Source organism: Diaphorina citri, unplaced genomic scaffold (assembly GCF_000475195.1).
Source record: "Diaphorina citri unplaced genomic scaffold, Diaci psyllid genome assembly version 1.1 scaffold359, whole genome shotgun sequence".
Taxonomy (NCBI): Eukaryota; Metazoa; Arthropoda; class Insecta; order Hemiptera; family Psyllidae; genus Diaphorina; species Diaphorina citri.
The window spans coordinates 118292-132326 of NW_007377794.1; the positions used below are offsets into that span (position 1 = coordinate 118292).

The 14035-nt window shown below is 37.8% G+C and overlaps 1 protein-coding gene and 1 long non-coding RNA gene across 4 annotated transcripts in view; one reads left to right on the forward strand and one right to left on the reverse strand.

Moving 5' to 3' along the window:
- The window catches only part of LOC103508001 (pollen-specific leucine-rich repeat extensin-like protein 1), a 27021-nt gene extending 13158 nt beyond the window's left edge, over nucleotides 1-13863 (forward strand). For 2 of the 3 annotated variants that reach the window (XM_026822727.1, XM_017443568.2), the window contains 3 exons: nucleotides 11515-11590; nucleotides 11768-11862; nucleotides 12929-13863. In XM_026822727.1, the coding sequence (XP_026678528.1) occupies nucleotides 11515-11590; nucleotides 11768-11862; nucleotides 12929-12997 (240 nt within the window). In that variant the 3' untranslated portion in view covers nucleotides 12998-13863. Of the gene's footprint in view, nucleotides 1-11514; nucleotides 11591-11691; nucleotides 11863-12928 lie in introns of all 3 variants that reach the window. The other variant, XM_026822726.1, reaches the window with a different exon arrangement.
- LOC113466922 lies at nucleotides 8875-13961 on the reverse strand. Its single transcript, XR_003391171.1, has 2 exons — nucleotides 13892-13961; nucleotides 8875-9443 (listed from the first exon to the last, which is right to left on the reverse strand). It is a non-coding gene; the product is annotated as an uncharacterized LOC113466922 (long non-coding RNA).
- Nucleotides 13962-14035: the final 74 nt, after the last annotated feature.

Genomic DNA, 14035 nt, shown 5'->3' on the forward strand with positions numbered 1-14035 from the left:
AGATGGGAAGGAAGACCTGTCCAAACATTAAAAATTAACGTGACGTTTATGTGGCCATTACTTTGGGAGAGTTCCCCTTGAAATTCGGGACTGTCCCGGCCAATTCGGGACGTTTGGCAAGCCTATTGCTCTTGGGATCAATTTAATTTGAAAACTGGCCTTTCAATCGCCCACCAGGGGTGGATGGAGGGACTTAAAAAAAATGATGACATAAAGGACGGATAAGTCCAGAGCTGCGGATGAGCATCACTTTGGTTTTTAGAGGGTGACCTGCCTACCTTGATGGTGGTCAGGAGGCTCAACAATCAAGAGGGCGTGGGTTCAATCCCAGCCGAATTATTGTATTCTTAAAATCCACCCATAAGACCTCGTGTAATACAGCTTTATGGGGCTTGACAATGGAAGGGTTCAAATCCCAACAAAGATTTTTGGAATTTGAGGATGTGACGACAACAATAATAGTCAATTCTAGCTTTGATAGGTACCACCTAACGTTAGCGCCAATGGTTTTTATATGAAAAGTTCTATATGCTTTATGCTATCCCTTTCGGGAAGCCCTGCTTTGACCATGGTAGGTTAGACGCTTTATGCACCTCCACATTAGGGTATCAAGCCTTGCACCTCGGAGCGGCCATATCCCATAAGCACCATAGACCAAGACATGCCTGCCAACTTGGTCCTTCGTCAGATTGTCGCAAGTACACGGTATTTGCCCAAATTTCAGGTCTACACCAGTGGAATTCGCGAAAATATTACGTATAAAATACTATCAGTCGAAAGACTAAATTGGGAGCTTGTGTACAGGTCTTTACACCATATAATTTTCGGAATATATAAATTAATACATAATTATTATATGTAATAGTGACTAGAGACTGAGAGCTTTTTTCATAAGTATCAATTACAGCGTGGCTTCTTAATTACTCTTTTTTCTCCATGTTCGAGGTTTGGTGCCCCAAAGAGACACCTCTACTACCAAAACCACTATGTTGATGTTGTTGCTTTTGTTGTTTCCAGAGTCCTGCACACTCACTCTCACTGTCCTCTGCACACTCACCATCACCCACCATGCAGGAGGGGAAGGTTCGATGTCTCTAATAGGAATTTACCTTTTTTCCACTTCCTGACTTGTTCGATAAAAATAGATGTAGGTATTGTCTACATTTTTTTTTTTTTTCAATGAAAATTTTTCGTTCAACATAAAACAGCGATACCCAACCGCGTCCTTTTCAACATGGCCCTCGTAAGCTAAGATCAAACTACTGCATTCTAAAGGATACTTAAAATTAAAACAGTAAAATTTGAATAAAATAGTTTGATTTGATTTTGATAGATACAATAATAAAATTTGTAGTATTAATATTAAATACCAATGTCATCAAATCCGTAATATTTTCTAGGACGTAAAAATCAAAGAGGACACAACAAGAAGGTCGTTCCGAAGAAAAAAGTCACCCGTATATGGATCTTTCTTTACCAAATATCTTTAGAACTGTCTCGAATATGGATATTATATCTTTAGAAATGGCTCAAATATGGATAATATATCTTTAGAACTGGCTCAAATATGGACATTATATCTTCAGAACTGGCTGAAATATGGATATTTTTTTTATGTTTAGAATTGGATTTATCTTTACCAGATTCATATCTTCAGAACCGAGTTGAGATATCTTTAGAACAGGATGGATTTCTCCTTACCAGGTGGTTTGCTGAGAGTTGCTATTGAATTACTGAACTTTAGGGTCTTGCTAGGTTAGGATCTGTTGATTTCTCGAGTTAGGTATACCTAAAATCGTTCTTTTTATACATAAATAATACCTAGGTAACTTTTCCTTCCTTCTAAATAGGTAGGTTGGTAGGTATAGGTCACTTTTATAAATTATGTAATAGAAAATAATGTTTACATTTTAGGTTTTTGCTAGATTAATGTTTTAATTAATTTAATTCTTCCATTAGGGACATTCTTCTTTTGTAAACTATTTCATGTGCAAGGTTTTATTGAATTTAAATTAGGTAACAGAAATTAATTTACCAATTGTTTATTTTATATTTTTTAAACTAATTGTAATTTATTTTTAATTCCATCAATTAGGATTCTTTTTATTACGAGTAAATAATTATATCTTAGAAAACAATTCTAATTATATTTACTTACTTAGGTAATTTTATCTAGATAATTATATAATTTTATTCAATTTTACTTAACTACATCTTTGTAAATAGCTTGAAAATTTCTATAATACGTAGTTCATAATTTACTTAAAATATTAATTTAAATTTATTTAACAATAAAAGAACAAAACAGAAAATACCTTCTTGAAAATCTATTCTATAATTTTATTCAATTTTACTTACCTACATCTTTGTAAATAGCTTGAAAATTTCTATAATAGGTAGTTCATAATTTACTTAAAATATTAATTTAAATTTATTTAACAATAAAAGAACAAAACAGAAAATACCTTCTTGAAAATCTCAATACCCCATCCATTGTTTATTTACCTACGATACGATATCACCACAGGTAGGTAGATACTTTCTTTTTATTTTCACATGAAAATTGATTCTTCAGGTTCTCTTTTTTCGATTCCAAGTCAAGTCACACTACCTATTGTGAAAAAAAGGTCTTACTTACTTGTCACTTACCTATCTAACCCTGGATTATGTGATATCATACCTACACAACTAAATATAAATCCTTCATCATACTCGTAGGTACTAAAAAATTACCAATACCAAAAATTACCAAAAAATTACCTACAGTTAATAGGTTAATACATAAAAAAAAACTAGGCTCTTTTACTTTTTGAACTTATCTACAATAATGTCAGGAACCATACACAAGATTTTGCCCAATAAGCTTGGTAAGTGCCAGTTTTTGAATGTCAAAACTTCTCTATAGTTGGCATGCAATTTTCTACTAATGCTTGAAATTTATAATCGCCTGTCTAACGCATTTATCTACCTACTTTTCTCTACTTAGGTACTTTTCTTTACTTACCTAGAATGCCTGCGAATATCTACCTATCTTGTTTAAAATTGATCCATCAATACAAAATGCATGTCATTAACGTCCACTCCTGCCCAACTTTCCTGATGCTTTACAGCGCAGCGGTTAGTATCGCCACTATGCCTGTAACTCTTCAGACAAATAGCAATAGGAAATCCATGGAGTTGTCTGTGGATAAATCCCGGGTATCTGATGTCGTAATACTTACCACTTTTGCTAGCAACCAACGCAACGTACAGTAGAACCTCGATTATTTCAACTAATGGGGACCGGAGGTAGTTGAAATGATCACTTTCCACGGTCTTTTCCTGTGATAGGAATATAGGATATCCTTTGAAAGATAGAAGAAACTATGGATTTTGGAGTTGAAATAATAAAAAGTTGAAATAATCGAGGTTCCACTGTATGTGTAAAAATTTGTGCAGTTTCACCACGTTGCAGTCCATCTCAGTATTAAAGATGTATTATATTTATGCTTGTGACGAATAGTATGTAAAAAAGTTCATCAACTAATAGTAACTTTTCAATGTTTTGTTATTTTGTTTCCAGTATTATATACTTACTTAAATTTTATCTAGGACTCTAGGAATTTATCTTGTTTTTTGTACATGAATATTTCTATTAGGAAAAATAATTTTCATTATCTTATTTATCATAGTTTTTAATAAATATTTTTATTCATGCCTGGACCCATAAAGTCGTGTTTATTTGTTACGAATGCAGTTTCATTCACTAGAGGAGATGAGACTTTGTCACGGAGCCTGAGATAATTTTGGATACCGTTTTTCCTCATAGCATTGATGTTAAGTAACGTTGTGTGTTGTTGGTTAAAATACTAGCTGAAAATTCAAGGTCCCATAAATGGCTGTCCCTCACATCCTAAAAATGAGAAATTCTGAAAATTGTAAATAATGTAACCCAGTTAGCAAAGTTAGATAGTAAAGGCTCCGCCCATTTTTCAATTAAAAAAAAAATGAAACTACACGGGTAACAAATAGACACGTAATATTTGTACGATGAAAAGTTTAAGAAAAAGTACCCTGCGATCAAAAATAAATTTCACTATTCACAATACAATATGTGTTCCAATTGCTTTATTTGTCTGCATGCTAAAACACACAGTCCATTCTAGGAATCTGTATAGCTAGATCTGTATAATCAATTGCCAATGAAGTTGTGATTGTGACTGCAGCAGAATGTGTCAATGTCTGTGTAGACTTCGAGACATATCCCACCAGTGCAGTGTTTCGTCCTTTCACAATACGACAGTTGACGTCCCACAATAATGTATGTAAATATACGTATGTCACTTCTGTGCACGAAACATGAAGCTGTGTCCACAAATAGTCGACCAGTCGTCCATCGACATTGATTCACATCGATCGACGGCCGTCGACTATGTGTGGACACACCTTTAAATGGTTAGAATCCATCACGAGACTTTCTTCACAAAGTAGGGTTTCAGAGGCCTTCAGAACTCCAGAGTTTATTAGGGGGGTATGCTTAGAGGTCGGGGTGGAACTAAAACAGCTGGTTGGGGCTGTTTTCTGACTTTCAATTCTAAGTAACTTTCTCGGGTGTTAACTCTTTTACAGGAACAAGAATCTGGATCCGATCGCAACTACCACGCAGGAGACCCCATTGCCAAAATCGGTCCAACAAGTGGAATACCAATCATAGTCGAAGTTCCCGACACGGAAACTGCCGAAGAGCCGAATAATGAAAACGAAAATAGCCGAGCGCAGTCGGCGGAAAAATCCTCTGAAAATGAAACGAAAGCAATCGAAAAAGAAGATGGTGCGAAATCAGAGGACGTTGGAAAAATCGACGAAAAACCTTCAAGCGCTAAATCAGAAAAGAGCGATAAATCATCAAGCGCTAAATCAGAAAAGAGCGATAAACCATCAAGCGCTAAATCAGAAAAGAGCGATAAACCATCAAGCGCTAAATCAGAAAAGAGCGCTAAACCACTTAAAGATGAGCAACCATCAAGCGCTAAATCAGAAAAGAGTGAGAAACCATCAAGCGCTAAATCAGAAAAAAGCGATAAACCATCAAGCGCTAAATCAGAAAAGAGCGATAAACCATCAAGCGCTAAATCAGAAAAGAGCGATAAACCATCAAGCGCTAAATCAGAAAAGAGCGATAAACCATCAAGCGCTAAATCAAATAAAGATGATAAACCAGAAAGCGCTAAATCAAATAAAGATGATAAACCAGAAAGCGCTAAATCAGAAAAGAGCGATAAACCATCAAGCGCTAAATCAGAAAAGAGCGATAAACCATCAAGCGCTAAATCAGAAAAGAGCGATAAACCATCAAGCGCTAAATCAGAAAAGAGCGATAAACCAGAAAGCGCTAAATCAGAAAAGAGCGATAAACCATCGAGCGCTAAATCAGAAAAGAGTGAGAAACCATCAAGCGCTAAATCAGAGAAGATTGAAAAACCATCAAGCGCTAAATCAGAAAAGATCGAGAAACCATCAAGCGTTAAATCAGAAAAGATCGATAACCCATCAAGCGCTAAATCTGAAAAGATTGAGAAACTATCAAGCGCTAAATCAAATAAAGATGATAAACCAGAAAGCGCTAAATCAGAGAAGAGCGATAAACCATCAAGCACGAAATCAGATAGAGATGACAAACCATCAAGCGCTAAATCAGAAAAGAGTGAGAAACCAGAAAGCGCAAAATCAGAGAAAAGTGAGAAACCATCAAGCGCTAAATCAGATAAAGATGATAAACCTTCAAGTTCTAAATCAAATGAAGTGAGAAACTATCAAGCGCTAAATCAAATAAAGATGATCAACCAGAAAGCGCTAAATCAGAGAAGAGCGATAAACCATCAAGCGCGAAATCAGATAGAGATGACAAACCATCAAGCGCTAAATCAGAAAAGAGTGAGAAACTAGAAAGCGCAAAATCAGAGAAAAGTGAGAAACCATCAAGCGCTAAATCAGATAAAGATGATAAACCTTCAAGTTCTAAATCAAATGAAGATAATGAAACCTCAAGTTCTGAGTCAGGAACTAGTGAGGAATCGTCAAGTTCTGAGTCAGAAAATGATGACAAACCGCCAAGTGCTAAATCAGATAAGAGCAATAAAACATCTGGTGCATTATCAGAAAATGTTGGCAACATAGTAGATGATTCAAGAATAGAAGAAGGAGACAGAATAAGTAGTACTAAATCAAACGAAATTGACAAACCAACGAGCGCAAAATCCAATAGGGTTAAAACAGATAACGCTGAAAGGTCCCCGAGTGCGGTAGTACTAAATCAAACGAAATTGACAAACCAACGAGCGCAAAATCCAATAGGGTTAAAACAGATAACGCTGAAAGGTCCCCGAGTGCCAAATCAAAGAAAAGTGAAAAGTTCTCCAGTGCAGCTCATGAAAAAAGCGAAGAAGCATCCGTTTTGAAATCAAATGAGAGTGGAAGACCAACAAGTGGAAAATCCGTCGATAGTGGAAAACCTGCGAGTGGAATAAGCACAAAATCGGACAAGCTAGCCAGCGGGTCAGCTAAAGCAATGGACGACATGGAAGTTCCATTGAAACCAGTAGAAGAGATTCGTGCTGATCCAGTCTCAAGAATTGGTCGAAAAAAGCCAAGAAGCATCCGTTCTGAAATCAAATGAGAGTGGAAGACCAACAAGTGGAAAATCCGTCGATAGTGGAAAACCTGCGAGTGGAGTAAGCACAAAATCGGACAAGCTAGTCAGCGGGTCAGCTAAAGCAATGGACGACATGGAAGTTCCATTGAAACCAGTAGAAGAGATTCGTGCTGATCCAGTCTCAAGAATTGGTGAAGAGTCATCAAGCACCACATCTTCTGCTTCTGGAACATCAAGCAGTGCTTCCTCAAATAAATCTAAAAATGCAGTGGAAGACAGTCTGACAGAGAATATTGTAGACACAAATGTGGGAAGTGTTGCAGATGGCATAGAAAGGAAGACTACAGAAGCAGAAAGACCCAATAGTGCTGCCTCTACTCACACCTTTACTAAACCTGGAAGTGCAAGTTCTCGTCAATCTGAAAATATGGTTGCTTCTACTTCTCAGGCACCTGAGAATTTAGGAAGTACCACGCAATCAGCTAAATCAGTGGCCGGCAACGAAAAACGTAGCAGTGCAGTCTCTCAAACATTTGAAAGACATAGCAGTGCTCTTTCTCGGTCGTCAGGATATCAAGAAGTCCCGGCCCAATGTCCTGAGGGATCTAATGTAGGAAACTCTCAAAGCATCGAACTAGAACGCGTTGGTAATGTTCCTTCAAATAACTCCTCAAGGCAGGGTAGTGCAGCATCACATGATTCTAATAAAGCCACAGGTGCAAATCTCACTGAAAAGCCGACCAGTTCAACTTCAAACAACAGCAACACAGCGACATCTTCTACAGAGAGTTCTGGAAGTACCACGTCAGGTTCAGAATCTACAGATAAGTCACGCAGTCCCATTCCGGGTGGTCAACCAGTTGAGAAGGTGAGTAGCGCGCCCTCACGGTCAGCGGGGAAACCACTCAGTGCTCCAAGTCGGGTCTCTGGAAAGTCAGGATCAGACACTTCTGATAATTCAGGAAGTGCCACCTCCAAACTTGGTAAATCTAATGAGAAACTAAACGGAAGTTCTCCTTCTACTGGTAAAACTCCCAATGGCGTTCTGAAGCAAGTTTCCAATGTACCACCAACTACCTATTGCGAAAAAAGGTCTTACTTACTTGTCACTTATCTAACCCTGGATTATGTGATATCATACCTACACAACTAAATATAAATCCTTCATCATACTCGTAGGTACTAAAAAATTACCAATAGGTAGGTAGGTACCTACAGTTAATAGGTTAATACATAAAAAAAACTAGGCTCTTTTACTTTTTGAACTTATCTACAATAATGTCAGGAACCATACACAAGATTTTGCCCAATAAGCTTGGTAAGTGCCAGTTTTTGAATGTCAAAACTTCTGTATAGCTCTATAGTTGGCATGCAATTTTCTACTAATGCTTGAAATTTATAATCGCCTGTCTAACGCATTTATCTACCTACTTTTCTCTACTTAGTTTTCTTTACTTACCTAGAATGCCTGCGAATATCTACCTATATTGTTTAAAATTGATCCATCAATACAAAATGCATGTCATTAACGTCATAATATACCTATATCTACATTATTAATTATAATATTTTAAGCATGCCCCTTAGTCCAAATAAAGATAAAATTAAGCTACAATTAAACCTAACAAACCAAATAATAAGTACCTAATTGCCAATGCTGCTATAAATACCTGTAATTATTTACCTAATATAATAATATTACCCATTTTATAAAATGATTTGTATAAAACCCTAAAAACACTATAATTAAATTCTATGTTAACACCAATAATTAAGTTCACAAATATAATTTCATAGTCTCTTGAAACAAGCAGACCTAATCTACATCCTTCATTAACGTCATAATATACCTATACATTATTAATTATAATATTTCAAGCATGCCCCTAGTCCAAAATAAAGATAAAATTAAGCTACAATTAAACCTAACAAACCAAATAATAAGTACCTAATTGCCATTGCTGCTATAAATACCTGTAATTATTTACCTAATATTACCCATTTTATAAAATGATTTGTATTAAACCCTAAAAACACTGTAATTAAATTCTATGTTAACACCAATAATTAAGTTCACAAATATAATTTCATAGTCTCTTGAAACAAGCAGACCTAATCCACATCCTTAATTCTGAAAAGCAGGATCGAAGTCTCATGGATGAGGCATCCTGCTTAAGTGACTACCTTGTCACATGTCACTTGGTCACGTTCACACTAGATTTTGTTTTTTTTTTATTATTATTATTCAGTTTCATTAATTCGGGCCCCAAGAGAATTAATTACTTATAAGTAAATTGCTATCTATTACTGTCACTGAATTTTCTTACCAATGGCATGTCGATGTTAAAGTGTAATTCAATTCATTGCCTGGATGTTGTCCACATTATTGGTTGTAACTATTAGTGGTAGTTCACATGTCTACACTGTTGAAAGTAAGTTTCAAGTGTTCAAAGCTTGTGTCCGCCAAGAGTTTCAGCAAAATGGACGTTACACCTAAGTTAGGCTCTAACTGTAAGTACTAGGTACCACATCTCATAGTCCCAAGAGTAGAATACAGTATTATACACGCTTTTACCGCTAAAATTCTATTCATTTGTACTATGGCAACGCAATCCTTCCATTTTGGGTAGCTTTTCAGATTTAAGCTCGAATTCAAGACAAACCTTCATAAGGTGCGTCTACAATACAGTCGGCCGATATCGCCTGACCTTAGTGTGGACGCTGTTATAGACCTACCTCACATTTTTTTGTAGAGCGCGTCCACATTTGACGTACCAAGCCTCACAATGACCTTAGCCTTTGTACCATAGACCTTTACACCATAGGTGTAAAGGTCTATGGTACAAATAGGTGTAAACCTTTACACCATAGGTGTAAAGGTCTATGGTACCTTGGGGCTTTATTGGTGATAGCTTGTATCACGGTTTATTTTTTTTTTTTATCTATGGTCAAGGCGAGGCTAGGCTTGGTGCTTCGATATGGCCTCGTACTTTGATATATATTATGCTCGCCATGGTGAATCTAATGAGAAACTAAACGGAAGTTCTCCTTCTACTGGTAAAACTCCCAATGGCGTTCTGAAGCAAGTTTCCAATGTACCACTAACCGAACCTGTCAATGATACGTTTGAAAAGATATCCGGTGTTGTGCCTTTGAATACTGCAAGCGCAGACATTAGAGAGAAAAATCTCCTCCAGAGAACGGGCATGCCTTTTGACACAGGATCGTCTGATGTGGACGAAGTGAAAAGATTCATCATCAACGAAAAAAGACAGTCGGCATCGGAAAATATCAACAAAATGGTGGACAGTTATGTCAACGAAAATCAGCTCTTCAATGGACAGGTGATTTCGTTTAAAAATGACATTAAAGATGCTGTTAACAAAACGGAGGATGTTTTCAAAGATTTTTAATAGAATTTTAGGCTTAGTTCTTATTTATTTTCTTTTGGTCTTTTCAAACGTATCATTGACAGGTTCGGTTGGTGGTACATTGGAAACTTGCTTCAGAACGCCATTGGGAGTTTTACCAGTAGAAGGAGAACTGCCGTTTAGTTTCTCATTAGATTCACCGAGTTTGGAGGTGGCACTTCCTGAATTATCAGAAGTGTCTGATCCTGACTTTCCAGAAACCCGACTTGGAGCACTGAGTGGTTTCCCCGCTGACCGTGAGGGCGCGCTACTCACCTTCTCAACTGGTTGACCACCCGGAATGGGACGTCATCTCCAGATCTCCTATATCAATAGTATAGTACCAAATGAAGGTAAGTACCAGGGCCCAGTGACCTGAGTCAAAATGCAAACTCATCTCCAGATCTCCTATATCAATAGTATAGTACCAAATGAAGGTAAGCACCAGGGTCCAGTGACCTCAGTCTACATCCTTAATTCTGAAAAGCAGGATCGAAGTCTCATGGATGAGGCACCCTGTTTAAGTGACTACCTTGTCACATGTCACTTGGTCACTTAATAGTTCTCAAATTACTACTTTAAGTCCAAGTTACTACTTGAGTCTCTCTAATCTCTAACTTACTCCACTGGTCACTTATTAGATTACCATAGCACTTGCATTCTATTTGCAACTTTCTATTTTCTAGAAAATATAGTAAGATAGACAGCTGAAATAGGTACAGAGATATTTCACAGATAGGTACATAGACTATATAGCATAGGTACCTATTTCTCGCTATCTAGGTAATTTCCAAGTATATCTGTTTAACCCGGCAACCTAGAGGAAGACTGAAAGTAAATATTGGGTATGGGACACTCAAAATAACTGCGGGATAAGGCGTTTTCTATTTTGCATAGCATAGGTATTTCTCGCTATCTAGGTAATTTCCAAGTATATCTGTGTTAACCCGGCAACCTAGAGGAAGACTGAAAGTAAATATTGGGTATGGGACACTCAAAATAACTGCGGGATAAGGCGTTTTCTATTTTGTCCCTACTGGTGAATCTGGTGATGATACCATACAATAATAACATAGACATTTCCAATGGGGTGCATGGACACTAGATTCTGGGAGAGCTGCTAACAAAGGGACTTTTTCTTGCTTAGGAAAGGAGGCGTTTTCTATTTTGTCCCTACTGGTGAATCTGGTGATGATGCCATACAATAATAACGTAGCCATTTCCACTGGGGTGCATAGTCCTACATACTGGACTCCACACACAGGAATTTCGTCAGAAAAGAACCCCATTTCAATGTAATGTAGGATGGGGTGCATAGTCCTACATACTGGACTCCACACTCGGGAATTTCGTCAGAAAATAACCCCATTTCAATGTAATGAGGCATTTCCAAATTCACTTTAGATAGGTGACCCAAAAACAAACCCCTCCATACCTTCATTTTCCAACAACCATTTCCATTCTCCTCCACAGATTGAAGAGCAAAAGTTGGACATCAAGGCGCAGAGCAAGATCGGGTCGTTGGACAATGTCAAACACAAACCAGGAGGTGGCGTAATGTAGGCATTTCCAAATTCACTTTAGATAGATGTCCCAAAAAAACCCTCCATACCTTCATTTTCTAACAACCATTTCCATTCTCTTCCACAGATTGAAGAGCAAAAGTTGGACATCAAGGCGCAGAGCAAGATCGGGTCGTTGGACAATGTCAAACACAAACCAGGAGGTGGCGAGAAGAAAATTTTCGACGACAAGGACTATTTGAAACAGAAAGCTGCCGGGGACAGCAAACCCACCAGTGAAGTGCCGTCGGAAAATCAGGTAAAGATAGCGCTCGAAGTGCGATTATTGGCGAATGGATAAACGATGACGGGGGTTTGAAGCTAAGGCCCTTCTCTAAATTGGTCCTTGCTCTTTAGGCTTGCCAAATATCCAAAATGTCGATTCGGGACGCGAATCCGCGAACATAATTGCCAAATCCGCGAACATAATCGCAAAATCCAGGGATTGAAGCTAAGGCCCTTCTCTAAATTGATCCATGCTCTTGGGGTCAATCGCCCACCAGGGGTGGATGGAGGGACTTAAAAAAATGATGACATAAAGGACGGATAAGTCCAGAGCTGCACATGAGCATAACTTTGGTTTTTAGAGGGTGACCTGCCTACCTCAAAGGTGGTCAGGAGGCTCAACAATCAAGAGGGCGTGGGTTCAATCCCAGCCGAATTATTGTATTCTTATAATCCACCCATAAGATCTCGTGTAATACAGCTTTATGGGGCTTGACAATGGAAGGGTTCAAATCCCAACAAAGATTTTTGGAATTTGAGGATGTGACGACAATAATAGTCAATTCTAGCTTTGATAGGTACCACCTAACGTTAGCGCCAATGGTTCTTATATGAAAAGTCCTATAATGCTGTAAGCTATCCCTTTCGGGAAGCCCTGCTTTGACCATGGTAGGTTAGACGCTTTATGCACCTCCACATTAGGGTATCAAGCCTTGCACCTCGGAGCGGCCATATCCCATAAGCACCATAAACCAAGACATGCCTGCCAACTTGGTCCTTCGTCAGATTGTCGCAAGTACACGGTATTTGCCCAAATTTCGGGCCTAAACCAGTGGAATTCGCGAAAATATTACGTACAAAATACTATCAGTCGAAATACTAAATTGGGAGCTTGTGTACAGGTCTTTACACCATATAATATTCGGAATATATAAATACATATATTTAATAGTGACTAGAGACTGAGAGCTTTTTTCATATCAATTACAGCGTGGCTTCTTAATTACTCTTTTTTCTCCATGTTCGAGGTTTGGTGCCCCAAAGAGAAACATCTACTACCAAAACCATTATGTTGATGTTGTTGCTTTTGTTGTTTCCAGAGTCCTGCACACTCACTCTCACTGTCCTCTGCACACTCACCATCACCCACCATGCATCAAGACAGTTGAAAAGTTTTGCCATCAAATTAAACAGACATCATTATCATCATCATTTGTCTCCATTTTTTCCCACCAATGCTTTAGGCCCAAATTAATCGAATCCTCAAATGCATAGTTGAACAGCTACCGAAGTACCGCATTAGTGATACTAGATACGGAAGGTTCCTATATGCGTATATCATAGCAGTTACACGGGGAGTATTTATAGAAAATTTTCCACCAAAAATCGGCCGCCATATAGGCGGCTTGGGACTTCGATTTTTTTTTCAAATACTTATTCCGCAAATGTAATAGAAAGTCGTGTGATGTTCACACCAGATTTTTTTTTTTTTATTATTCAGTTTCATTAATTCGGGCCCCAAGAGAATTACTTATAAGTAAATAATTGCTATCTATTACTGTCACTGAATTTTCTTACCAATGGCATGTCGATGTTAAAGTGTAATTCAATCCATTGCCTGGATGTTGTCCACATTATTAGTTGTAACTATTAGTGGTAGTTCACATGTCTACACTGTTGAAAGTAAGTTTCAAGTTTTCAAAGCTTGTGTCCGCCAAGAGTTTCAGCAAAATGGACGTTACACCTAAGTTAGGCTCTAACTGTAAGTACTAGGTACCACATCTCATAGTCCCAAGAGTAGAATACAGTATTATACACGCTTTTACCGCTAAAATTCTATTCATTTGTACTATGGCAACGCAATCCTTCCATTTTGGGTAGCTTTTCAGATTTAAGCTCGAATTCAAGACAAACCTTCATAAGGTGCGTCTACAATAAAGTCGGCCGATATCGCCTGACCTTAGTGTGGACGCTGTTATAGACCTACCTCACATTTTTTTGTAGATCGCGTCCACATTTGACGTACCAAGCCTCACAATGATCTTAGCCTTTGTACCATGGACCTTTACACCATAGGTGTATTTTGACTTGGGGCTTTATTGGTGATAGCTTGTATCACGGTTTTTTTTTTTTTTTTTTTTTTTTTTTTTTTTTTTTTTTTTGTGGGTGAAGGGGGGGGGGGTTTGGGGGCTTACAATTGGACTCGT